Source organism: Myotis yumanensis, unplaced genomic scaffold (assembly GCF_028538775.1).
Source record: "Myotis yumanensis isolate MYYU_CA2020_CCGP unplaced genomic scaffold, mMyoYum1.0.hap1 SCAF_1, whole genome shotgun sequence".
Lineage (NCBI taxonomy): Eukaryota > Metazoa > Chordata > Mammalia > Chiroptera > Vespertilionidae > Myotis > Myotis yumanensis.
This window is the reverse complement of record NW_027223752.1, coordinates 39,475,013-39,501,712: the sequence shown is the minus strand read 5'-3', so window position 1 is coordinate 39,501,712 and position 26,700 is coordinate 39,475,013. Positions and strand designations below refer to the sequence as shown.

The window sequence follows — 26,700 nt, the reverse complement described above, 5'->3', positions numbered from 1 at the left end:
TGTCCGGGCTGGGTTTCCTGGGCGACCGCCGCCGGCTGGACCGCTGGCCGAGTGCGCGGGCTTTGCAGGCATGGGGGCCCCTCCAGGCCTGCAGGCCGACTGCGAGGAGCTGCTCAGCCGCTTCCAGGAGACGGACAGCGTGCGCTTCGAGGACTTCTCGGCGCTCTGGAGGAGCATGAAGTTTGGGACCATCTTCTGGTGGGTGTTTCTCCGCTCCCGCCTCTCTCTCTCCCCACGTCCGCTCCCACGCGGCGTAGGTAGTTGCAGCCCTCCTCCCTCCGCCTACCTCCCGCCTCCCGTCGCCGCACCTGGGAAGGGCTTGGAGCAGCGGCAGCCTCTGGAATCCACCTCCATTTCTCCCGGGTCTTTAGTGCGCCCGTGACACGATTTCCTTGGGCGATTTCATTGGCTTCGGTTGCATCCTTTTGCGGCCTCTTCCCGAATGTGTATTTCTGCCTGGCCGCCCTTTTCAACCGTCCTCTCATCTGCACCGCCCCAGCCTGACCTAGGTCCCCATCGCTTGCTCTTCTCCAGGCTGGTTCTTCTAGAACCCCCATATTTCAAAACAAAAGAAACACCCAAGCAAAGACAAAAAGCACGATTGAATTCATTTCACCTATAACAACCAGAGTTCTCTTTCTAAAGTGCACAGTGGATCATGTCACTCCCTTGCTTACAACCCTCCAGTGGTTTCTGTGGCCTTTGGAATGCAGCTCAGATTCCCTATTGTGGTTGGCTAGACCCTCTGTGATTGGCCTCTGCCCTTCTCTGCAGTTCACGGACCAATCCCCTCCAGGCACGCTCTCGCTGGTCCTCCACCAGCGGCGTTTGCTCAGCCTGGAGCTTTCCCCCCACGCCCTTTGGCCACTGTATTCCTCACTCAGGTTTAAGTTCAAATGGCAGTTCCTCAGGGAAGCTTCCTTCGCCCTTCTAGGCTAAGTAAGGGGCACTGCTCTTTTTTTCCTATAGCATTCTGCTTATTTTATCTCTCAACTTAAGTGCATTTTATTATAAGTGTGTAGTTTTAAAAGACATTGTTAGTGTTAAAGAGCACAGATTATGGAGCCCACCTGCCTGATGTGAATCAGAGTCCACCTACTGTGACTTTTGGTAAGTTACTGGCCTGAGCTCCCTTACCTGTAAAAGAGGGACAACGGTAATACCTCATAGAGTAGTTCTGAGGATTAAATGAGCTAATTAATATGTGTTAAGTGCACTCCAAGTGCTCAGTAAATGTTCATTATTGCTATTATTTTTAAACTAGAGGCCTGGTGCACAAATTTCGAGCACTAGAGGGGGGCAGTCCCTCAGCCTGGCCTGTGCCCTCTCGCAGTCTTGGACCCCTTGGAGGATGTCCAATTGCCGGCTTAGGCCCGCTTCCCATGGGGAGCGGGCCTAAGCCAGCAGTCGGACATCCCTCTCACAGCCGGGGACCCCTCTCTCCTTACCGCCCACCTGCTCGCTGCTCCTTACCACTTGGCTCACTGCTCCTTAGTGCTACCACAGAGGTGAGAGAAGCTCCCACCACCGCTGCTGCACTCGCCAGCCATGATCCTGGCTTCTGGCTGAGTGTTGCTCCCCCTGTGGGAGCGCACTGACCACCAGGGGGCAGCTCCGTTGAGCATCTGCCCCCTGGTGGTCAGTGTGCATCATAGTGACCGGTTGTTCTGGTCGTTCTGCCATAATGGTCACTTAGGTTTTTATTATATAGATTTTTCCCTCCATTACACAGAGCTCTGTGAGGACAATGACTGGATGCATCTGGTCATTAGCATAATGCATATAATATTGAAAAGGCTAAGTAATTGAGTGAATGAGTTCTTGTGATTAAAACTTTGCTGAATAAAATGTAAAAGTTATCTTTTCTCTCTGTTGATGTAAAATGATTACCTATGCAGTTTGTTCATTGCAGGGGATAGAGGGTGGAGAGCTGCTTGTTGTACAATTAATGATAGGAGAGAGACTATTTTTTAATAGCTACTACATGTAATGCATTTATAGCTTAACGTATTTAATCCATAGAACAACTCTGAGAAACTGGTATGATGGATGTTTTATAAATGAGGAAAATGAGGTTTAAGGAGGTTAAGTAATTCTCCCTGATCACACAGCTAGTAAGTAGGTGGTAAAGCAGATATGGAAACCTATATGTTTGCCTGTTCGCAAAACCCGTTATCTTTCACTGTAATCCTCTTGGGAAATGTGGTAGTTCAGGAACATTTTGCTGGGGTTACCTCATTTTTTAGCTAATGAGAAAAAACTAAAATGAGGGGAAAAATATAGACCACTTGAGGAGTAGGGGATTTTCTTTAGAAGTTGCTTTGGTTGCCTGTCCTTAAAATAGGTATTTTACATTCTTTTATTGTATTTATTATTTGAAGAGCCCAAGCTTTGGGAGTAAAGTGGAGTATACTTTCCTATCCTGCTCCTGTTCCTTCTTTACTTAAGTGAGCTTTGCCCTGAAGAATTGAAAGGAGGGGGTGGGATGTATTTATGGCCTCTAACTTTTTTTATCTAGGTGTCCCAAGGACAATTGAGGTTTAGTGTGAATCCCTGAGAGTATTGGGGAAAATATCCATTATATATTAAAATACATGTAGCTTGTGTGTTTTATTCTGTAACATAATCATGCTTATTTTGATACTAGAGGGTGGGGTCTGGCAGGCCTGCCCATTGGGGGCTGGGCCAGCAGGGGGGAGGGGCCGAGGGAGGGCTCCAGGGCATGTCCAGCTCATCTCTCTCAGTCCCCAGCAAGCTAACCTAATGGTTGGAGCGTCTGCCCCCTGGTGATCAGTGCACGTCATTGCAACTGATCGACCGGTCGACTCTCTGCCCCCTGGTGGCCAGTGCACATCATAGTGAGCAGTTGAGCAGCCTTAGCATATCATTAGCATAATATGCTTTGATTGGTTGAGTGGACAACCGGACACATAGCATATTAGGCTTTTTTATATAGGATATAAATTCTTAACCAGGAATAATATGCATCCCCCACCCCCTTTGCTCCTTAATTCAGCAAGTCAAATTGATGCTTTAGGAAGATGCATCATGTTTACCTAGTGTACCCCTATGCCTCAGTGGAGGAAATACAACCAAAGGTTAGGTCTTTGTGCTTGAATCAGGAAGGGATTAGATGTGGAACGCCCACCCAATTTCTAGCAGCTGCTAGAATATACCTCTTGTAATTTTTGTTCATTACTGATTTACTTAAAGTCATAACATATTTTCTCTTTGTTTTTTAGTGGCAAAATGAGAAATTTAGAAAAGAACACATTTACAAAAGAAGCTTTAGCTTTAGCTTGGCGATATTTTTTACCTCCATACGCCTTCCAGATCCGAGTTGGTGCTTTGTATCTGCTGTATGGATTATATAACACCCAACTGTGTCAACCAAAACAAAAGGTAATACTTGATGAGTTGTTTTCCACCAGCAGAAACACTGAACGGGTACAATATTTTATAACAAACTTGATGTATACAGAAATGCCAGTGTTTCAAAATATAAAACATTTGTGAAAGAAGATTTACATTTAGTAACGACTTTTTTGCTTCTCTTGTTTGCAGATTAGAGTTGCCCTGAGGGACTGGGATGAAATTTTAAAATTTCAACAAGATTTGATAAATTCGGAACATTTTGATGTAGCCTATATTTTTAGGAAGCTACGACTAGACAAAGCATTTCACTTTACAGCAATGCCCAAATTGGTATGTTACCTAAAATAAATTGTTTCTTCATAATGAGAAATTATAGTTCATTGTCCATAAAGTGCTTCAGTCTCCATAATGTGGAGAGATTATTATATAGTTTCCAGTACTTTTAGAAAGGCTTCCTAAAATAGGAGAAAATGCTTCCTGATTACTTTTTGTTGCAATCAAAATTCAGGCTCTGCTTTTAAATGCAGTGCATTTCTGAATGCCATCTGTTAGGCAGATTGTTAGGAGAAGACATTAAATTCAGTATCTGCATTTGTTCATTCTTTATTCAAACATCAGAGAGGATACGGCTGAAAGACGACCAAAGAATTTTAATGTCAGCTGGTGAAAAGTTGAAACTTCCACCAATAAAATATGATATCTCTTTGATCTTATGACAATTGAGAAACTACATTAGAAGAGCACTAGGTTCTAGTTCTGGCTCTGCCATCAGCTGGCAAATAATGGAACTTCTTTGAATATTGGAATCTGTAGGTACTTGGCATGGTATCTTAAGGATTATCTCAAACAGTCTTTAAAAATGGATTATTTAATATGTACCTAGTGCTGCTTTCGTTTCATCCATGTTTACTGATAGACAATTTTTGCTGCTGTCTTACTTATTTCCATATTTAAAAATATACTTTAAAAGACATTCTTTATCAAATAGCTGTCATTTAGAATGAAGAAAAAAGTTCAGCGAACTCCAGTTACGGAAGAATTTAAGGAACCAAATGATCGTGTAATGAAACTTATCACTTCTGATGTATTAGAGGTAAATTTCTTTTATTCTCTTGAAATTTAAAAATAAATCATTTTATTGTTAACTATATATTGAGGTTATACCTTTATCTACTGGATACTGAAAAATTTTTAATGACTTTAACCATAGAATGAGTATTTTCTCTAAAGTATCAGAAATAATGCACCCTAAATATATAAAAGTTTGTGGGATAAATCACAAAATACAGTAAGAAACAAAGATATAGAAGACTGGATTTCAACTCAAGATATTTAGATTCAGATACTGAAACTACATTTGTATTTGACTTTTTAGGTAGGTGATAAAACAGTAATTTAAAGTGAGTTTATTTTTTTTTAACAATGTGTATTTATTTTCTAAGTTCCTTTTTACAATGCTTATTTGAAAACCCACTATTGAACACTAGGAAGATTGAAGAGAACAGAGCTGGGATGATGCACAAAGGCCTATCTTTTAGGGTGATTGGAGAGGAGGGCCAGGCTATGGGATGCCTACTCCTAGAAGCTTCTAGGAATGGAGGAGTCTGAAGTCATCCTGACTTTATCTCACATCTTTGGCTTGTCACAGATCTGCTTTGAGAGCCTTTTCTCTCAATACCTCTATTAATTCTACTTGTTATGTCCTTGTCTAGCCTTTGACCCATACTCATTGATAATCCTTAAATTTAATACTTTTCTACTTGCAAATGCTTTTATGTCTCCATGTCAGCAGACCTGAATTCTGGTCGTGATTCTGCCACTCATTGGTTTTAGTTTTGTGGTTAAGGAGGCATAATAAAATGAAGAGGATAGGACATTGAATCAAACATCTGATTTTTAATTCGAACTCTGCTACTTAAATATGACCTTCAGCTAATTATTTTTTTTCTAAGTCTTTTTTGTTTTTCATTTATACAATTATAATAATGGCCATTATGTGCTGCGTTTTCAATATGTACCAGGAACTATGTTAAATGTTTATGTTATCTCCCTAATCATGATAGTAACCTTACAGAGGAGGTGGTATTTTCCTGATTTTAAAAACAAGGAAACTGAGGCTCAGAGAAGTTATGTAATTTTCAAAAAGTAAGGTGCAGCCTGGCTGGTGTGGCTCACTGGTTGAGTGTCTACCCATGAACTAAGGTCACCAGCTCGATTCCCAGTAAGGGCACATGCCCAGGTTGCTGGCTCCATCCCCAGTAGGGGATGTGCAGGGGACAGCTGATTGATGTTTCTCTCGCATAGATGTTTTTATTTCTCTATTCCTCTCACTTCTCTCTCTAAAAATCAGTAAAAATATATTTAAAAGTAAATAAAGTAAGGTGTAGACACTGGATTTGAATGTCCAAGTCTATAAGGCTCCAGAGCCCAAGCACTTTATTTTATGTCTTAACACTTTAATTTTGTATAGTGATTTACTGGTACATTACACAGAACACTCTCACTTTCATAAAATCAACTAATTTTACAGTGGGTTAGGTGGCATTGCTTAATTCTGTACAATTGTGGAACATGATTCTCAAATTGAGGGATTTGCTCAAGGTCACAGTCTAGCAAGTGACAGAACTCAGGCCAAAACCAGGTCCAGCTAACGGTCTTTCCCCTGTATTTCCCCTGCATGTGGTAAAATAATGGGAGTACAGCACATGGTAAACTGTACAAAGTTATGGGCTCCCCATGTCTGGACATTGTTCCCCTTTGAAAATCTTGCATACATGAGCACTCACCACCATGGAGCAGTTTCTGATTCCTTGAACAGATGTCTGTTATTCTGTCAAAATCTAGAAATGAATTGAGTAGCCCAACTTAGGGATGACTCAGATGTCACTAGTTCCCTGCTGAACTTTGAGCCAAGTCCCAATACCAGTTTTATTTGATTTCTTAAGTGTGCTGTCTTTCTCCTTACCCCATAGATCTGCCAATTTAGCTGAAGATTTCTGGGGGAGAAAGGTCTAATTAATGAACATTGCCTCAAATGGTGTCATAAATCCCCTCTATTTTTTTTTAACCCTAACTTTTAATACTGAAGCAATGATGAAGTTTTGGGTACAGGCACATAGGCTTTGAGACGTGTGAAAGCCAGCACGTCTCTGGGGATTAGGTGAATCATACAGGAACTTCCAGCTGAGCATAAAGAACTATGTGCATATCCTTAGTATGACAATATAAAATAAAAATGGGATTTTAGGTATTATCAGTAGTGATATTTAATGATATGTTATACTACAAATAATTTTTGTTATATCCAGGAATTCAATCATTTATTAACCATTAGTCTTTCCCCATGCAGTGTATGTTACTTAATGTTTGTTGAGTTGAATTGAATGAATCCATACCTTTGGAAAGCAGCCTCTTTATTAAATACTATTTTCAGTATACTGTGGTATGTTATTCCTTATCAACACAGTCACTTTGGAATGCCATTTTATTTTGTGTTGGTTTTGCCTGTAAGTTTCTCCTATAAAACTGAATAAAAGACTCATGTTTTCACCTTTAGGAAATGCTGAATGTTCATGATCTTTATCAGAACATGAAACATGTAATTTCAGCCGATAAGTCCAATCCAAACAAAACCCTCAGCTTGGTAAAGGATGATTTCTTTGATAATATTAAGACAATAATTTTGGAGCATCAGCAGTGGCACAAAGACAGGAAGGTATGTGACTGCTTTTTGATACCTCATCTTTGCAATTGCACTGAACACAGAAGGATGATAATGTTGAGAGGCAGCTAGCTGAGTGGCTGGCTGCATTCCTGTGGACCTAAGATTTGTCGGGCTTTACTTTTTTTTGGCCACTTATTAGCTATGTGATGTTCTTTAACCTTACAAACAGATTCTATATAGATGACATCTATAACCAAATAATAATAATTAATAACAATTATATAATGTATAATTAAGTAATATATGTAACTATATAATAATAGAGGAATGAGTCATCCTGGCGTACCACAGATTTATTGCAGTCTTTAAAATTCAGCATCTTCTGGAGGTTGTGCTCTGTGGGCCAAATCCTGCACACAGATGTGTTTTGTTTGGCACAGCATTGATCCTAACATGGTTTTAAAAATGTGAGTTAATTACTAACGTAAATATCTGTAGACTTCATGCGAAATTCCAGACACCCAGCTTCTCTTAAAAGTCAGAGCTCTGGCAGTCCTGGTCCCGCTTTGCTGTATGGCAGCAGAGAGCTAGACCTGAGTGTGGCTGCCCCATTGTGCGCTGCCAGCCTTGGTTTATTCATTTACAAGTTTCATCAACACATCTGCAATTTAATTTCCTGACCCAAATACTGAGGCTAGAGCTACTCATATTCCACATTAACCTTTTCAGCTGGAGAAACTTTTTTACTCTGGAAACCTAAAGGCCAGCCTTTGAAACCACTACTCCATCTTATTTTATTAAATGCTTCTAAAAAAAAAAAGTAAAAAGAAGCAATTTCTGATTACTTATTGTGAATGTGATAATGTGTTAATGTTTTCTCAAATGCTAGATAAGTTTTCAGAAAGATTTGTTGCTTCTTTGGCTTTCCATTATATAAAAGGAGCTGGCTCAAATTCACTTTAGAAAAAAAAATACAAGAAAAGTGATGAGGAGATGACAGTCTTGGGGAGAAGGAAATACTTTGCTTTCACATTTATTTTAATGAGGTAGAACATTTTAGAATGTTTGAATAGTACTCCCTTTTAACAAACTGTCTTTAATGATTACTAAGATATTACTAAGACCTCTGAAAATTTGGAGGAAAGGAGAATAAACCAATTGTCTTTTCCACATAAAATCCTCCTTCATTAGGATGATTAAGGCATTTTTTTAATGAATTTTAGAACTATTCTGAAACCTAACCATGATCTTAATTGTCAGGTGATGAACCATCCTATATAATAAAAGGCTAGTATGCAAATTGTCCCCTTGACTGGGAGTTTGACCAGGGTGTGGGGCCAGTCGGCCAACTGCCTGTGGCCCCTCCCCCCAGCTGGTGGCCCTGTCCCCGATCAGGGTGGGTCGGACCCCACCCATGCACGAATTCGTGCACCAGGCCTCTAGTCTATAATAATAAAAGTATAATATGCAAATTGACCACGCTATGACATGCACTGGCGCCAGGCCAGCCAAGGTGGGTGCGATTGGTCGGGGACCCCCGCCATCGCCCCACGATTGCTCGGCAGAGGGGCCCAGGCCACCGGCTGGTGGGGCGATCAATTGGGGGTGGGTGGGCTCTGTGATAACCCCAGAGGGGAGGCCCAGGCTACCTGGCCGGCAGTGCTGCGGTGGGTGGGGCCTCCCTCTGTGGGGTGATAGATCGTGGGGCTTCCAGACTGCGAGAGGGCATAGACCGGGCTGACATTAACACATCAAATTTCGTGCACTGGGCCTCTAGTACTTCAATAATGTGAAATGATCTTTCAGCTTTTCAATAATTAAGTAAATGATTCTCATTGTTCTGAAATGACTTGCAATTAATGTTTAGATCATTTGAATTGTTAATGTGTCTATATAAATTTTTGCTCTTTCAGAATCCATCCTTAAAATTGAAAGGTAAAGATGGAGAAGAAAAGATGGAAGGAAATTCACAAGAATCAGAGGTCAGAAAAATTCACAGTGATTGCTGATAGGGCAGTATTTGATTCGCTTTTTATATTATGTGTGGCTATGATTCTGTATACTAAACATCATGATTTTTGGTCAGTATTAATAAATATCTTAGAAAATTCTGAAACCTGGGTTCTGTGACAAGCTAGTCTATTTTTACTGGAAACCTTGTGTAAGACCACATCAGGTGTCGATTGGGAGTGAGGATGTTGACAGTTTTCAGCAGAGGAAGGGAAGGATGATGCTGGAGTGCCAAGGGCAGAATTAGGGTTTTGTATTATGTCTTTTCTTGCTTCCTGTCAGCCTTTCAGCTGGTGTGGAGCTCAAGCTACTCAGTATTGCTTCCTACTTCTAGAGCAGCGGTTCTCAACCTGTGGGTCGCCAACCTATGGGTCACGACCCCTTTGGGGGTCGAACAACCCTTTCACAGGGGTCGCCTAAAACCATTGGAAAACACATATATAATTACATATTGTTTTTGTGATTAGTCACTATGCTTTAATTATGTTCAATTTGTAACAATGAAAATACATCCTGCATATCAGACATTTACATTATGATTCATAACAGTAGCAAAATTACAGTTATGAAGTAGCCACGAAAATAATTTTATGGTTGGGGGTCACCACAACATGAGGAACTGTATTAAAGGGTTGCGGCATTAGGAAGGTTGAGAACCACTGCTCTAGAGGTTTCATCCATCTTAGTGTATGAGACAAGAGCTGTCTTTGGGCATAGGCCAATGAAGTGGAATGGCTTCATCACCAAGGCTTTTGTTTATATTATCTTCCTCAAATCCTGAAAGAAAACAATCAGTAGCCATAGCACCTGCTGTGAAAATGTGGTGTGTGTTTTTGTATCTTTACATTTTGGACTTTACCTCTGTCTAAAATCTTATTTCTGTGGGTATTCATAGTTTCACTTAATGTTTATGTTTTAACTTTTCCCCTTCCTTTGTATTTCCAGTCGTGTGAAAGGGCAGCATCATTAGCAAAAATAAAATCAAAGGCCTTTGCAGTTGTTGTTCAGGTAAGTTATTTCTTTATTAAGGTAATTTAGAAATTGACTTGATGCTTTTTTAATTACATTTTTATTTTTCATCTGAGTAATACATGTACATAGTTTTAAAAGGCTGATAATACTGTATAGTTTGTATAACCCAACAGTTTCCTGCTCCACCACTTCCCACCCCTGTATTCCTAATCTCAAGAGGCAACTGTCTTCAACTTCTTCTGTTTTATTTATTTATTTATTTATTTATTTTTATTATTATTATTTTTAAATATACCATTTTTTAAAATATATTTTTATTAGTTTCAGAGAGGAAAGAAGAGGGAGAAAGAGATAGAAATACCAATGATGAGAGAGAATCATTGGTTGGCTACCTCCTGCATGGTTCTTGCTGAGGGTCAAGCCTGCAACCCTGGCATGTGCCCTTGACCGGAAATGAACCCAGGACCCTTCAGTCCACAGGCATTCTGTCCACTGAACCAAACTGGTTGAGGCTATTTTTATTTTATTTTTTAACTTTTTCCCTTTTAATAACTTCTGGTATTTACCCGGAATTTTGATGCCATTGTTCTTTTTTTTTTTTTTTAATCCTCACCTGAGGATTTTTCCCATTGATTTTTAGAAAGAGTGGAAGGGAGGGAGAGAGACAGAGGAACATGGATGTGAGAGAAACACATCGATTGATTGCCTTCTGCACTCACCCTGACCAAGGCCAGGGATGAGCCTGCAACTGAGGTCTGTGCCCTTGACTGGAATCGAACCCAGGACCCTTCAGCCCATTGGCCGACACTCTATCCACTGAGTAAAACTGGCTAGGGCGATGCCGTTGTTCTTTATTGTCTTCCAGCTTTTGTTTTCTTGTTCTTGGAAGGTTTTAGGATTTTCTCTTTATCCCGGGAGATCTGAAAGTTCATGATAATGTAACTTGATGTAGGTAATTTTCCCTCATTGTCCTTGGCTCTCATGGGTGGGCATCCTTTGATCTAATAACCTTCAGTTCTGAGGAATTTTTTTGTCTTGTTTCTTTGATAGAGTTCTTTGCTGCATTTTTGCTTTTTCTTTTCTTGAACTTTTTTTTTCTGTTTTTAATCTGTTTTCAGAGAGATTTCTTAAACTTTGTTTTCTGAACATTACATTGAATTTCTCCTGACATTTTTTCACTACTGATTTTTGTCTTTGAATCTTTTTCTACTTGAAAGTATTCTTTATTTTTTTCTGGATGCATTATCTTATCTCTGTGGATATTAATTACGGTTTTTTGAAGTTTCCTCCTTTTCTCTTGGAGTTCCTATTTTGCTGGCTTTTTCAAATGTTTGAAGATTCTTGGATCATTTTTAAGAGTGGTCATGTGGAGATACAGCATTTTAATCTCAATATTTCTTTTTCTTGGATATAGTCATTTTTACCAGATAGCAGTCTTCCATTCCCTGTCTGGGGAAAGAAAGTGGTGAATAAACCCACCTGCCAGTGTTTGGGAAGCTGACCGAGAGAATTAATCTAGAGACTTACCATTCCTATGTAGGTTTCATTTAACCTCAGCTATACCAGTTTTCCCAAGCCTACAGCTTCCCTGGTTTAGACTCTCTAGAGAGCAAACATATTTCCCACAGAATGAGGTCAGTTGTTTAGTTTTGAGGCTGAGAAATGGTACTTCTGGGATGCCAGAGGGATGTCTGCCTGCCAGCTTAGGCCCGATCCCCCAGGGGATCGGGCCTAAGCTGGCAGGCAGACATCCCCCAAAAGCTCCCAGACTGGGTGCAGGCCGGGCTGAGGGACCCCCACTCCCGAGTGCACCAATTTTGTGCACCAGGCCTCTAGATGTAAAGATAAAGGAGTATTTACATGTGACAAGTATCAAGCAAGCCAGTGTAATGGTAAACTACTTATGACAAATATCGTTGTAAATCTTTCCTCGTCTTTGATTGTGTATTTTGTCTTTATCAGCTGTATTCATTTTGCAATTCATTATAGTTAATTGGATTTCTTACTCTTAAGGCTTCCAAGTCAAGGAGGCATCGCCAAGTCAGACTTGACTCTTCTGACTCTGATTCTGCCTCTGGTCAAGCAACCAGGGAAAAAAGAAACAAACAAACATTGAAATCCGCTGGAAGGAAGAAGTCTTCCAGAAAAAGAGGTAACTTTTTAAAGTGTTTTTGAGACTCTACAAGGGAGAATGGGTTTTATTTACAATCTCCCCTCACTGATTTTTTTGTTATTAAAAAGGATTAACTACTTGCTTGACTGAGAACCTTGTGAGATTTAACATTAAAAATAAATGAATTATCTTAGATTCTTAGAATCTTACTGCTGAAAGAGACCCTAGGAGAGTCATAAAATCCATTATTTCATAGATAATGAAATTTTGGTCCATATCTATACTAATAAAAGGGTAATATGCTAATTAGACCAGGTCGACCGGACATCTTCCAGACATCCAACTTCCTTCCAGAAAGTTAGGGGGCGACCAGGCCAGCAGGGGTGCAGTTAGGGGGCTGCCAGGCTGGCAGAGGGGCAGTTAGGGGCCAACCAGGCCAGCAGGGGGGCAGTTAGGGGGTGATCAGGCCGACAAGCAGAGGCAATTAGGGGCGATCAGGCAGGCAGGTAGAGTGGTTAGGGGCAATCAGGCAGGCGAGCGGTTAGAAGCCAGCGGTTAGGTCCCTGTGGGGTGGGGCCTAAATTGGCAGTCGGACATCCCCTGAGGGGTCCTGGATTGGAGAGGGTGTAGGCCGGGCTAAGGGACCCCCCCCCCCAACCCCCCACACACCTCCATGCACGAATTTCGTGCACTGGGCCTTTAGTAGATTAATAATATAACTTGCTTAAAGTGATATAGCTAGACAGTTATAGAATCAGTCTAGAACTTTCCAGATTATACTTTATTAGTAGTTCTTATGTGTGAAACCAATGTGTAAAATAAGGTCTGATAAGCAATAACATTCTGTAAACCATATTTCCCTCTGGCTGCACTAATTAAGCTGTACCTGGTTTTCTTTTGAAATAGTGTATCTATAAAATTACCTTTGGTATTTGGTTCTTAAAGAAATGACTATGTATTTTAATAGCTTAATTTTTAAAAATTATACAGATAACATGTATTCATCATACATAAAGTTGGAGTTTGATTAGCAGGCTCAGGGGAAAAAAGGAGCACTAGAAACATTAAATATTTAGTGACTTATATAAAACACATTCCTTACCTACTATTGGGAGTAGCATGGTAGGTAGGTGGGAACAAACTAAAAATAGGAACACTAAGTAAAAGGCTGTATTGGAGTAATGAGTATCTGACCAGGTGGTTGTAGGAATTAGATGAGTAGATTAACAGATAGGACAGCCAATGTATATCTATAGGTAACCAGATATAGAGGGTGATGGAGAGGGATTAGACAAGGATGCTTAATGCTTAAACAGCTGAGGGAATATTGGTGCCTTTAACAGAAATAAGAATCACAGGATGAAGTTTTTATTTTGGGGGTCGGGTGGATGGATAGATACCAATCTGCCTTTTCAAGCTCAATTCCTACAGTAGCTCTCTAGCACTTAAATAGGTGCTTAGTATATTGATTGGATTTACTAGGTTTGTTTTACTTAAGCTTTGGCTGTACTTGCTCACCATTCTTAGAATTTAACATGAACATTTCTGGGAGGGCATTAGTAAGAGTAATGATGATAAGATGATGAAGAGGATCTTATGTAACTTTATTTTTTTATTATATATATATATGTATATATATATATATACACACTATTTTATTGATTTTTTTACAGAGAGGAAGGGAGAAGGATAGAAAGTTAGAAACATCGATGAGAGAGAAACATCGATCAGCTGCCTCCTACACACTCCCTACTGGGGATGTGCCCACAACCAAGGTACATGCCCTTGACCAGAATCGAACCTGGGACCCTTAAGTCCGCAGGCTGACGCTCTATCCACTGAGCCAAACCGGTTAGGGCAATGTAACCTTACTATTTGCCCAACTTTTTTCACATGTCTAAGTCGCCTCGCTACTAAACAGAGCTGAGACTTGAATGAATGGCAGTCTGCCTGGATCCAAGCCTGAATCTTTAATGGCTATCCTTGCTGTCTCTCAGGTCATTGGAATGTGGATCTGGAGCTCAAATTAGACATGCACTTAAGTAAGTTGTATTCGAGCTGCATGTCTAGTAATCATTAGTTTTGAGATTGAGCAATACTCTATTACTTTTAATTACATCCCACACAGTTTGCTCTGAGCATAGTAAAACTATCTATCTGACATTGTTTGGGGAATTAGCTTTGTGGATAATTGAGATTAATGATTTAAGTGTCAAAATTTACTTTTTAAAAGTTTAATTATTCTGGTTGATATCTTTCTAAAACATATTTTTCGCTGTATGTTTCTTGTTTTCTGTAATGTGCATTTATCATTGTTATAATTAGAATAATACTAAAATTATTTTTTTATGTTCTCCTATTTTCTAAAATGTATCCTGAACATAATTTAATTTTCTCTATGACTCAGGGTTAGCATCATGAGCATATTATTTTACTGGGTTTTATCATACAATGATCTTATCAAGTGGGGCATTTTATCTTTAAACTCATGGCTTCATGCTGCAGTTCTGGGTCAGCTCTGTGTCCTATTCTTTAAATATAGTTTTTCTGTCATACTCATTGTGATGGGTGTCTTCTCTCTGTTCTCAGTGTGCAGGCTTGTAGCAATTTTTTTTGTTCTTTTGCTACTTCTTAATTGTAATGGTTTAAGAAACAGTCCATTCTTCTTAGTTTTCTATAAAATAAATGTAATTAGGTTCTGGATAAAGAACCTTAGTGAGGAACATACCTGTGACTGAAGTTTGTGTACTTCATTTTATTTTATTTTTTGGTTAATCTTCACCAGAGGATATTTTTCCTGTTGCTTTTCAGAGAGAGTGGAAGGGAGGGAGGGAGAGAGTGAGGAGAAAAGAGAGATAGAGAGAGAAACATGGTTGTGATATGTTTCTCCTGCTCCTGCCCCGTCCGAGTATGGGGATTGAATCTGCAGGAATATGCCCTTGACTGGAAATCAAACTTGTGGCCCTTTGGTGCAAGGGCCAGCACTCTAACCATTTAGAAACATTGTCAGGGCTCACGTGCTTTATTTAATATCAGAGGCTTGGTGCATGAATTTGTGCACAAGTGGGGTCCCTCAGCCTGGCCAGCGATTGGGGCTGATGTCGGGGGCGGGCGGGGTTGTGGGGGGGAAGGACTGCGGGAGGTTGGCCAGCTGGCTGGGGGGTGGGAGGGGGTGGGACCGTGGGAGGTTGGCCTGCTGGGGGTGGGGGGACCATGGGAGGTTGGCTGTGGGAATGAACTGACCACCAGGGGGCAGCTCCTGTGTTGAGCATCTGCCCCCAGGTGGTCAGTGCACATCATAGCAACCGGTCATTTGGTTGTTTAGGCTTTTATCTATATAGACTAGAGGCCTGATGCATGAAATTCATGAAAGAGTAGGCCTTCCTTCTCCCGGCTGCCAGCGCCAGCTTCCCTCTGGCACCTGGAACCTGGGCTTCTCTCCGGCCGCCATAAGGCCCCCGGGACCTGGGCTTCCCATACAGTCCTGGCTTCGTCTGGGAGGTCATTCAGAAGGACGTCCAGTCTAATTAGCATATTACACTTCTATTATTATGGATGTGGGCTTTGAGATAAATATCTTGAAGTTTTATGTGCTCACTTCTTGGTTCCTGACTGCATTATGGGAAGGTGTCTGTGTGTGTGTTTGTGTGTGTGTGTGTGAAGCATAGTGGTTTTTTTTAATGAACTTTTAGAGAATATTGCTTTTTTAAAAATTTATTTTATTTATTTTATCTTTTTTTAAAAAATTAAATCTTTATTGTTCAGATTATTACAGTTGTTCCTCTTTTTCCCCCCCATAACTCTCCTCCACCCACTTCCCACCCCACCCTCTGCCCTTACCCCTCCCACTGTCCTCATCCATAGGTGTACGATTTTTGTCCAGTCTCTTCCTGCACCCCCACACCCCTTTCCCCCCAAGAATTGTCAGTCCACTCCCTTTCCATGCCCCTGGTTCTATTATATTCACCAGTTTACTCTGTTCATCAGATTTTTTATTCACTTGATTTTTAGATTCACTTGTTGATAGATATGTATTTGCTGTTCTTAATTTTTGTCTTTACCTTTTTCTTCTTCCTCTTCTTAAAGAATACCTTTCAGCATTTCATATAATGCTGGTTTGGTGGTGATGAACTCCTTTACCTTTTTCTTATTTGTGAAGCTCTTTATCTGACCTTCAATTCTGAATGATAGCTTTGCTGGGTAAAGTAATCTTGGTTGTAGTTTCTTGCTATTCATCACTTTGAATATTTCTTGCCACTCCCTTCTGGCCTGCATAGTTTCTGTTGAGAAATCAGCTGACAGTCGTATGGGTACTCCCTTTTAGGTAACTGACTGTTTTTCTCTTGCTGCTTTTAAGATTCTCTCTTTGTCTTTTGCCCTTGGCATTTTAATTATGATGTGTCTTGGTGTGGTCCTCTTTGGATTCCTTTTGTTTGGGGTTCTCTGTGCATCCTGGACTTGTAAATCTATTTCTTTCACCAGGTAGGGGAAGTTTTCTGTCATTATTTCTTCAAATAGGTTTTCAGTATCTTGCTCTCTCTCTTCTTCTGGCACCCCTATAATTCGGATGTTGGTATGCTTGAAGTTGTTCCAGAGGCTCCTTACACTATCTTCATATTTTTGGATTCTTTTTTCTTTTTGCTTTTCCGGTTGGGTATTTTTTGCTTCTTCGTATTTCAAATCTTTGACTTGATTCTTGGGATCTTCTTGTCTGCTGTTGGATCTCTGTATATTATTCTTCATTTCAGTCAGTGTATGCTTAATTTCTAGTTGATCTTTTTTCATATCCTCCAGGGTCTCACTAAATTTATTGGCAGTTTCTAGAAAATTCTTGAAAAACCTTATAACCGTGGTTTTGAACTCTATATCCAGTAGTTTGCTTTCCTCCATTTCTGTCATTTGTGACCTGTTTCTTTGTCTCCACATTTTTTATGCTTCCCTGTGTTGGTAGAGTGGCTTTGTGTGCTAGGTGTCCTATAGGGCCCAGTGGCTAAGCCTCCCCAATTACCTGAGGTGGACACCCTTGGTGCACCCCTTTGTGGGCTTTGTGTACAGTCTTGTTGTAGTTAAGCCTTGATTGTTGTAGGTATCACTGGGAGGAATTGACCTCCAGGCCAATTGGCTGTGAGAATCAGCTGTGTCTACAGTGGGAGAACTTCTGTGCTGAAGACACCCTTCTGGGGCAAGACTTGCTTCAGTGTGGCTTTGGTGCTCACTGAGTCTGCCCCCTCAGTTTGTCCCTTATGGATCTGAGGAGTTGTAATCTGGATGGTCCCACTCTGACCACTGGGTACACTGGCTCTTGGATCTAAGGAGGTGCTAATTTGGCCTCTTCCTGAGGCTACCCAGCAGGAGCTATGAAGAGATCTGCAGATTCCCCTTCCTTGTTTGGCTTTGGAGGTGCCCAGATGAGGCCCAGCTGTGAAGCAATGCAAGCTGCTGTGGGGCCTTGGGCCTTCTCTTGGAAGTTCTGGGTCTGTCTGGCCCAGCTGCAGTTTGTTAGGTAACTTTGAGATTGCAAAGCGCCAGGGTGAGAATATTGCTTTTTATTTTTTAAACATTCATTTAGTGTAGAAGTACTAGATTTCTAAATTGCAGTCAGTTATCATGTGACTAGACAAAGGTTTGTTTTTCAGTTTTGAACTCAGAAATTCTTCCCTTGACATTGTTGGATAGATTCTGTTAGGTTGTAAATGTGGATTAAAAAAATCATTAATAATTGATATGGATGGACATGACTAAACGATTGTGAAGAACAATATTAATAATTCTAGGTAGAGCATACTAATTATAAGTTTGTGAACAATTGAAAAATTTATAGGTTCTAGGTGTAAAAAATGTGATTAGAAATGGAAACAGATTTTCTAAAAGATTATCATCTTAAAAATCATGTGAAAATTATAGTAGTTAATATGTAGGACTTGTAAGTAAGGGTAAAATTCTATTTTAATGACTCAGTAGAAATTGATATTAAGTTTGAATTGTGTTCAAAATGGAAACTTACTGCTACAGTTTACTCAACTCCGTCTTAGAGCAATCTCTTCATTCCATAAAATCTGTACCCCATTAAGATCTCATTATATGTTGTTCAGAGCAGAAGGCTTAAACTCATTTTCATTTAATGTCTTGCCTTCTGTGCTAACAGGTACTTATTAACATAGTAGAGGCCTGGTGCATGAAATTCGTGCACTCGGGGAGTGGGGTCCCTCAGCCCGGAGTTGTGAGAGGACACAGGCTAGGCCGAGGGACCCCACTGGTGCACAATCCGGGTCGGGGAGGGACACGGGAGGTTGGCCAGCTGGGGAGGGACCACGGGAGGGCTCCAGGGCATGTCTGACCCATCTCGCTTAGCCCCAATCAGCTGGACCCCAGCAGCAAGCTAACCTACTGGTCAGAGCGTCTGCCCCCTGGTGGTCAGTGCACGTCATAGCAACTGGTTGATCAGTTGACTGTCTGCCCCCTGGTGGTCAGTGCATGTCATAGTGAGTGGTTGAGCGGTATTAGCATATTATTAGCATACTAGGGGCCCAGTGCACGAATTCATGCACCTTGAAAGGAACTGTGGGCGGCGAGGTTGTGGTGGGCACAAGGGCGGGTCTTGGCCCATCCTCCCCGCCCCTGCCCGGCCCCTCCCACTGTGGCTCCCGATCCCCTGTCTGCTGGCAGCCCCGCTTTCGCTGCCGCTGCTAACCATGTGCTGACGGCGCTGGCCCCGCTCATACCCGTTGATGGTGTGGAGCAATTGGGGCCATCGCTGGCAGCAGGTGTGAGAGGCGGCTGCCGGTCCCAGTCAGCCCTCAGGAGTAGGGGGAGGTGGAGAAGCCCTCAGGGGCAATCGGGGCTGGCAGCCGCCACTCGCACCCGCTGATGGTGCCGAGCAATTGGGATTGGCGCCAGGCACTGGCAGCAGGTGCAAGCAGTAACTCCAGTGCTGGCAGCGGGTGTGAGTGGGGCCGGCACCGGCAGCAGATGCAAGCGCCCGGCAGGACCGTGGCACATGGGAGCAAAGAATTTTCAGTAACCACCAGAGGCTTGCCCCAATGACAGTGACTAGAGCCCCACCTTGGTCTGGCACCCCCACTCATCTGCTCTACCTGGTTTAGGCCGGTTTAGGCCAGATCAGGCTGGCAGGGGATCGGGCCTACACCGGCAGTCGGACATCCCTCTCACAATCTGGGACCGCTGGCTCCTAACTGCTCACCTGCCTGCCTGCCTGATCTCCCCCTAACCACTCCCCTGCCGGCCCAATTGACACCTAACTGCTCCCCTGCCAGCATGATGGCTCCCAACTGCCCTCCTCTGCCAACCTGATGGCCCCCAACTGCCCTCCCCTGCTGGCCTGATCGCCCCCAACTGCCCTCCCTTGCCTTAACCGCCTCCTCTGCGCAAGGTGGCGGAGACGCTGGGACTGGTCTCTTCCGTGCCACGCGGAGCCACGGGACCCCCAGGCCTCACCATGCAGAGTGGCCGCTGGGCCCCAACTCTGCTGTGTGTGCAGCCATCTTGTGACGATGTGAGAGCGTGACGACCATCTAGGCTATTATTAGTATAGATGCTTGTATGAAATATTTTATTATAAAATAGTTGAATCATATGTAATCATTTAACAAATACTTATTGAAGCTCTATATGCCAGGCACTTTTCTAAGTGCTGGAGTACATCAACTTAAACCAAAACCTATCCTCGTGAGGCTTACATCCTAATGGGAGAGGCAGACTGTAAAGAAACAAATAAATATACAGTATGTCAGGCAGTAGATGTGTTATGGAGAAGAATGAGGAAGCATCTATACTAATAAAAGGGTAATATGCTAATTAGACCAGACGTCTTCGGACATCATTCCGAATGTCCTTTCTGATGAAGCTGGGGCCCAGGTGAAGCCAGCTGGGGTCCCAGGTGCCTGCAGGCGGCCCGGGTGAAGCCAGCCGGGGTCCCGGGTTCTTGCTGGCGGCGGGAGGAGGGAAGCCCAGGTCCCGGGTGCCAGAGGGAAGCCGGTGCCGGCAGCAGGGGGAAAGAAGGCCTACTCTTGCACGAATTTTTGTGCATCGGGCCTCTAGTAAGGAATAAATAGTGATTCTTGGTAGGGGGTTGCTCTTGGGACATGGGTGTTATGTACTAAATGAGACCTGATCTGACAATGGTATCTGGTAAATTTGAATAGGTTATTTCTTCAGGCAACAGAAGGTTGATGTAGAAAACCTCCAATGTTTTGGAAAATGCAAAGTCAATGGCAAATTATAACTAGAGAAATATATCTTGTAGAGCATATGTGGTGATAAAAGGAAGTGTGTCTTCATTCAGAAACAAGGCTATTAACTTTAAAATTACATTTGTCATTAATTAATATAGTCAAAGTAACACATGTGGTTATCCCGATAGTAGCAGATAACATACTGTGCTGTGTGTGACAAGGATTAAATAAGATATCTGTATTTGGCTAATTTTGTTTCTTCCCCTTTTCTCCATTTTCTTTAATGGAAGAATTAGAGACTATTTCAAAGCATAAATACAAATGTATTAATACTTAAAGATATATTTTAACATGCATATTTCTGTTTACTGTTACAGTTTTAGCTTTTAGTTTAAACATCTATTTTTTATAATAGTGACATTATTTGTATAAATATTTTTTTTCTTAAATAATAACATTCTTTTTGATATAAAACCACTTTTTTTGTTTATTTCCAGATGACAAGCAGAATGTACATAAGGAAGATAGATGTTTGAGTCTGAGTATGCCTGTTATTACAGAGGAGGATGAGGAGAACGGAAGTCAGAGTGAAACAGGTACAGGTGAGGTTTTGTCAAACTGGAAAAGAAAGCTATGCTCAGAGCATTAAGGTTTAGAACCCTTAAAGATCATGATGGTTGGTTCTGTGTTCTTGCTTTTATCTTTGGCATATTGGAGAATTTTAGTATTAATCATACTGTTAATGTAGACACTTAAGAGTAGTAATTGGTAATCCATCAATGATAATGAATGTAATATGTATTAGGATAATGCCTAATGACTTTCTTTTTTTAAGTTTCTTTAGAAATTTTTGTTTTGAATTGATCTCAGAGAGGAATGGAGAGGGAAAGAGATAGAAACATCAATGATGAGAGAGAATCATTGATGAGCCTCCTGCATGCCCCACACTTGGGATTGAGCCTGCAACCTGGGCATATGCCCTGACTGGGAATTGAACTGTGACCTCCTGGTTCATAGGTCGACACTCAGCCACTGAGCCACACCAGCTGGGCAATGACTTTTTTCATTTGGGCTATGTATTTATTCAGCAAGCATTTATTGGGTGCCTCTTGTTTTTCAAGTACTTAGCTAAATTCTCATAGTATATAAAGATATATACTATAATAATTTAAGAACCATATTATTTTAATCACTGTGATTGTAGATCTGAGTGGATCTGAGTACAGTGACTGGCCCATAGTGGACCTAAATAAATATTTGTTGAATGATTTATATCAGTCTGTGTCCCCAAGGACCTTAAAGTTTAGTGTGGGAGGAAAATAAGCCAGTGCACAATGGTAAAGAGAAGCAAGGTGCTATAGAAATATATGGAAGACAGAATAGACAATTAAAAGGGATTATTTGTTCCCTCAGAAATCTGAGCATTTCTGTGGTTTGCTTATGTCAGCATAAAACAGTCCTTTACAATCTTGTGGCGAATTTCAGATCTTAGCTTCTCTCCAGTCTTGCTTGCAGGCTTTTACTGTGTGTAAACTATTAATCACACACATACCTTAGGCCAGCTGACAAGTCCTGTTTGAAAATCTATCAGCTTGTTTTTATTAAAAATTTGGTTTTCATTAATCATCTACACTAATTAAAGGGAAACATGGAAATTAACCATCGCTCCGCCACTCTGCTACACCCACCAGCCAGTCAGAGTGACTATGCAAATTAACCCAACAAAGATGGCAGTTAATTTGCATATGCAGGCACAGAGCGAAGACTGAAGACGACTGAAGATGGCGGTGGCCACAGAGCTGGAGCGAGCAGGAGGCTTGGGTTGCTCCTGGCGACGGAGGAAGCCAAGCTTCCCGCCAGCCCTGTACTCAAGGAGTGGCTGGGGGCAGGCCTCCAGCCTGCCCTGGGCTCTGCTCAAGGAGGGTCTGGGGTCCTGGGCTCCCCTCAAGGAGTGGCTGGGGGCCTGGGTCACTGGGGGCAACCCAGGCTTCCAGTCTGCCCTGGGCTCTGCTGAAGGAGCTAGAAAATAAAATAAAAGGAGGGGCTGGGAGCAGCCGCAGCAGAGAAGCCAAGCCTCGCTGCTGCGGCTGGACCAAAACCAGTCCTGGGTCCTGGGTGCCGGAGGAAAACCAGTGTCAACAGCCAGGGGAAGGAAGGCCTATTGCGTGAATCTTCGTGCAGCGGGCCACTAGTTATTACATATGCACATAATTTATTTTACAATTCAAATAATTGTATAGTACTCATAAGAAACCAGTCTTCTAACTCTGACTCCCATTTATTAATCCCCAGAGACAACACCTTTAACCCAATTACTAATTACCTTTGTGTCTCTAAATAACATGTTTATATTGCCATTTCTTCATATTTCAATTCTGTGGATTATCTATTGGCTTCCCACTGAGGAAGGCGAGGATTTAATTCTCTCATATTCTTCGCCTCTCACCCCAAAAACATGAACGCTTTCCAGCCCCACCCGCCCAATATAATTATTATTTTAGTTGTATTGGTATTCAACATTTACAAAACATTATTGGCAGGAGGGGCGTGGAATAGACTATGATTTTTTCTTAATCTATGCATTTATTATTTTCCCTAGAGAGTTAATAACTTTTTTGCCTGATTTTTTTTCATGTGCTTATCACTGATTTACCCCCAGACCACTCTTCAATTGTATAAATCTCCTCTTGATATACTCAAACACATTAGGCATTTTATCAGTTTTATCTTTTTTTAAAAGATTTTTAAATTGGTTTTTAGAGAGAGGGAGAGAGAGAAACATTGATGTGACAGCAAAACCTCCATCAACTGCCTCCTGCACACCCCCTACCAGGGATCGAGCCCACAACCAGGGTATGTGCCCTGGCCAGGAATCGAGCCATCAACCTTTCCATTCACGGGACAAATGCCCAATCAACTGAGCCACACAGGCCAGGGCAATTTCATCTTTTTAACGAAGTCTCTTCCAGACCTGTGACTTGCTCTATTCTGGATAGTTTGTTCATGGGGCCTGCTGCACTCTGTCCTGACTGCTGCTCTCTTCTAGCAGTTTCTTTCCTTTCTCTTAATTTTTCCTTTGTCCTTTCTTATTCCTTTTCCTGTTACTCCCCTTGTATTTTGCACTGGTGGGGAATATTTCTTTTCATTTTTTATGTTTTTTTATCTTCTGTTGTTTTGTTTTTAATTACCAGTAACTGTTAGGTTTACAGCTATTTCTAGATGGACACCTGTTTTCGTGTTGGATCTGGTGTCTGCTGTGGTAGCCACAAAGATGTATGGTACTAGTGTCCTGGGTTACATTTTCAGGTTTAAGTGAAGTGAAACTGAAATCCTTGGCTCTTCATCTCTCTTAGCACTGGCCTGGATACCTTTCAGATTGGCACACTGGATCCATGCTAATTATAGGGAGGGCATACCCATATGAAACATCTTCAGAGTAGCTTATTGTTAAGTAGGATTTAGGATGACTAGAGTCTGCATTAGTAAGTTTTCAACTACAATATCATTTTGAGGAAAAAAATCATGTATATGTCAGGTTTAAGATTTCTTGGAGTTTTGCTGTGATGGCATTCTTATTTAATACCAATTAAACATCTGTATAGTTTCAATGTATGTTATTATTATTTTTTTAGACCTGACAGACTTCTTAATTTTATATTTTTAGAGGTCACGCCACTCAAGAGGAAAAGAAAACCCAGAACAAAGAGGCTGGTGTAGTTCAATTTTGAGCTTTCCGACAGGAGAGTTACATTCTGTGTATAGAACAGGAAGACTGCCACTATTAAAGATGATCCTTCTGGGAAACTGTAGGTGATATCTTTGACATGGCAATACTTTAATATAGTTCCAGAACCAAAAGACACATACTGAGAGTAAGAACTTACTCAAATTTATTTTCGAAATGTTCTTTTATGAAATCTGTGTAAGGAGAGAAAATTTTGATTTATATTATAATAGTGTAATCCTGTTATTTGCAGATTTTTAATATTTCCTATAGCTTTTGTGTTATTACACTATGTTAGTACAGTTTTGGTAATATTATATTTAAAATCTTTTTTTTCTTGAATTATTAATGTTAATTGCATGTAAATGGCTAATTGTTTTGTATCTACACTCTGGTAATGGATTTATTTTGTATATTGTATGGTTAAGCGCACTAAAGTTTTTGCCTTATTTGCTTTAGTTTTTAATATATGAAACTTATGTGGTCAGTAACTTATGTGATTGATATCTTAGGAAGCTCAGTTTCTACTTCTGTGATCAATTAAATATTTTTTGGTGCTTGTTTTAAAGCTCTCTTTGGCCTAACATTTATGTATGTTTATATATGTATAGATATACGTATGTGTTTATATATCTGTTTATATATGTATAGATATATGTATGTGTGTGTGTGTCTCTCTCTATATATATGTATATATATACACATATATATACACACACATATATACATATATATATACACACACACATATAACATGATTAGTAAATATATTAAGTACATTTAAATATTGATTATTTCTGATGAAACCTTTAGAGTGGCAATGTAAATTTCAGAATTTGTCTGTGGTACAGAATAGTTGGTACTCAGAAAAAAATTCTATAGCTTCCTGAATGTGCCTCCCTGTTAATTTCTCATTTGAGACATTTAAATGGAGATTGCTTGAGCCATGTTAAGTTGCTGCCAGTGGCAGATCACTTCCACATCATGTGTGCTCAGCCTGTCTTACAGTTGATTGTATTCATGCATTTTTCCAGCTTTGTATATTCAGGAATTCTACAAGTGTGTAGTGAGTGACAGTGTGTGATATCTGTAATCTTTTAAAATCAAAATGCTAACACTAGCCCAAGTAAGACTTTGATTTATTAGAATCTATGTCATCATGCTAGCTACTAAACAGAATTGTTTCCCATGACTGATTTAAGATGTTTCCAGTAATAGATGGGGCAGTTTTCATAATGTGGACATTGGGCAGAGCTTCTGGGATTTAAATATTCTAGGGCGGGGGCACTTGGAGATATGGAGCCATTATTGGCCACTTATATACCAGGTTATTTGAATAAACTTGTCTGATCATTAAAGTTTACAAACCTTGTATAGCTAAGACAGTTAGTAGCCCTCTATTTTTTCATAACAATGCTAATAAAATACAAGGTATCATTTCACATGAAAAATGAAGAAAGTACCTCAGGATGCCTTCCCCACATTCACAAAGTTAGTAAGTGGTACATCTAGACACAAAAACAGACACTGGCCTATAGTTGTCATTTCACATAAGCCAATGGAAACGGAAATCCAGAGGAGTACTTTTGACTGCAAGCATTAAGCTATTTCAAAATGGCTTAAACAATAAGGAAAGTTTATTTTAAAGCCAGTTGAGTCTCAGTGCGAGTGGCCCTGGGTTATATGCTGAAGTACATCAGTTCCATTGTGGCTTCTAGGTCCTTCCAGGTTTGGATCCTTGAGGAAAGCTTTATGTCAATGCAGGAAACTGTTCACCAGCCAAGTTCCCAGACACTAGTCAAAGGCCAGCCTGGCAAGCAAGCCTTCCCAAGGGTGACAGTCTCAAGGCCTGCTCTAGTACCTCTTCGGCACAGGTGGGTTCATTTCATTTTTCACTATTTCAGACAATGCTGGGTTGACCTTTTTGTGCATATCTTGGCTCACGCACGCACACACACACACCTACACACACACACCTAATTTTGATAATTGTTGCCAAATTGAACTCCCAAAAGACTACCTATTTACATTCCTACTAACAGTATTTGCAAGGGACTCCACACCCTCCATTACACAGGTTATCTTTGTATTGTCAGTTGAATACATCCTGAATCTTAACAGAAAATGTAGAAAGGTAGATAAAAGTAATAAAATTGTATTAAGCAGATGTGAGTTATGTAGTTACATCTGACAATGTAATGCTTTAGCTGGTAACAAGTTTTTCATGAATATATTATGAAAATGCTGTGTGAATAATTTGAAACTTATTGAACAGGGTTAAAATAGAAAATATTTGTGTTTAACTGGGTTTTCAGAATCAAAATGTGTTAAAATACTAGTTACTTATTAAATTAAGCTGTTTACACTTTCAACTTAATTATAATAAAATAACTGCACCAAGTCATAAGTAAATGATTTTAATATTAAATATTTACTACATTAATGTTTTGTAAGGGAAGAACCATTGTAACAGTGTTAATAAGCAAGCTGTATTTTAAAATCATACCACTTGGCTTTCAGAAATTTTAATATATGAAAGTGTTGTTCAAAGTAGAGAATTGGAATTATAGTAGTGTTAACGTTATATGCCAGACTAACTTGGAGGATCTAAAAAACAAACTGAATAAAAGAAGTGGGACCATAAAGAAAA

General features: G+C 40.7%; 1 protein-coding gene across 2 annotated transcripts; it reads left to right on the top strand.

The window, feature by feature from the left end:
• SNAPC1 (small nuclear RNA activating complex polypeptide 1) lies at nucleotides 1–26,700 on the top strand. Of its 2 annotated transcripts, none has more exons than XM_070418802.1 (10): nucleotides 1–198; nucleotides 3,243–3,402; nucleotides 3,565–3,705; nucleotides 4,364–4,468; nucleotides 6,932–7,090; nucleotides 8,953–9,021; nucleotides 9,995–10,057; nucleotides 12,035–12,173; nucleotides 20,824–20,922; nucleotides 23,991–26,700. In XM_070418802.1, the coding sequence occupies exons 1-10, from the start codon at nucleotides 71–73 to the stop codon at nucleotides 24,041–24,043; spliced, it is 1,116 nt and encodes a 371-aa protein (XP_070274903.1). In that variant the 5' UTR covers nucleotides 1–70; the 3' UTR covers nucleotides 24,044–26,700. The 2 variants fall into 2 exon arrangements, with proteins under 2 accessions (XP_070274903.1, XP_070274895.1); XM_070418794.1 differs by having other exon boundaries at nucleotides 20,824–20,928.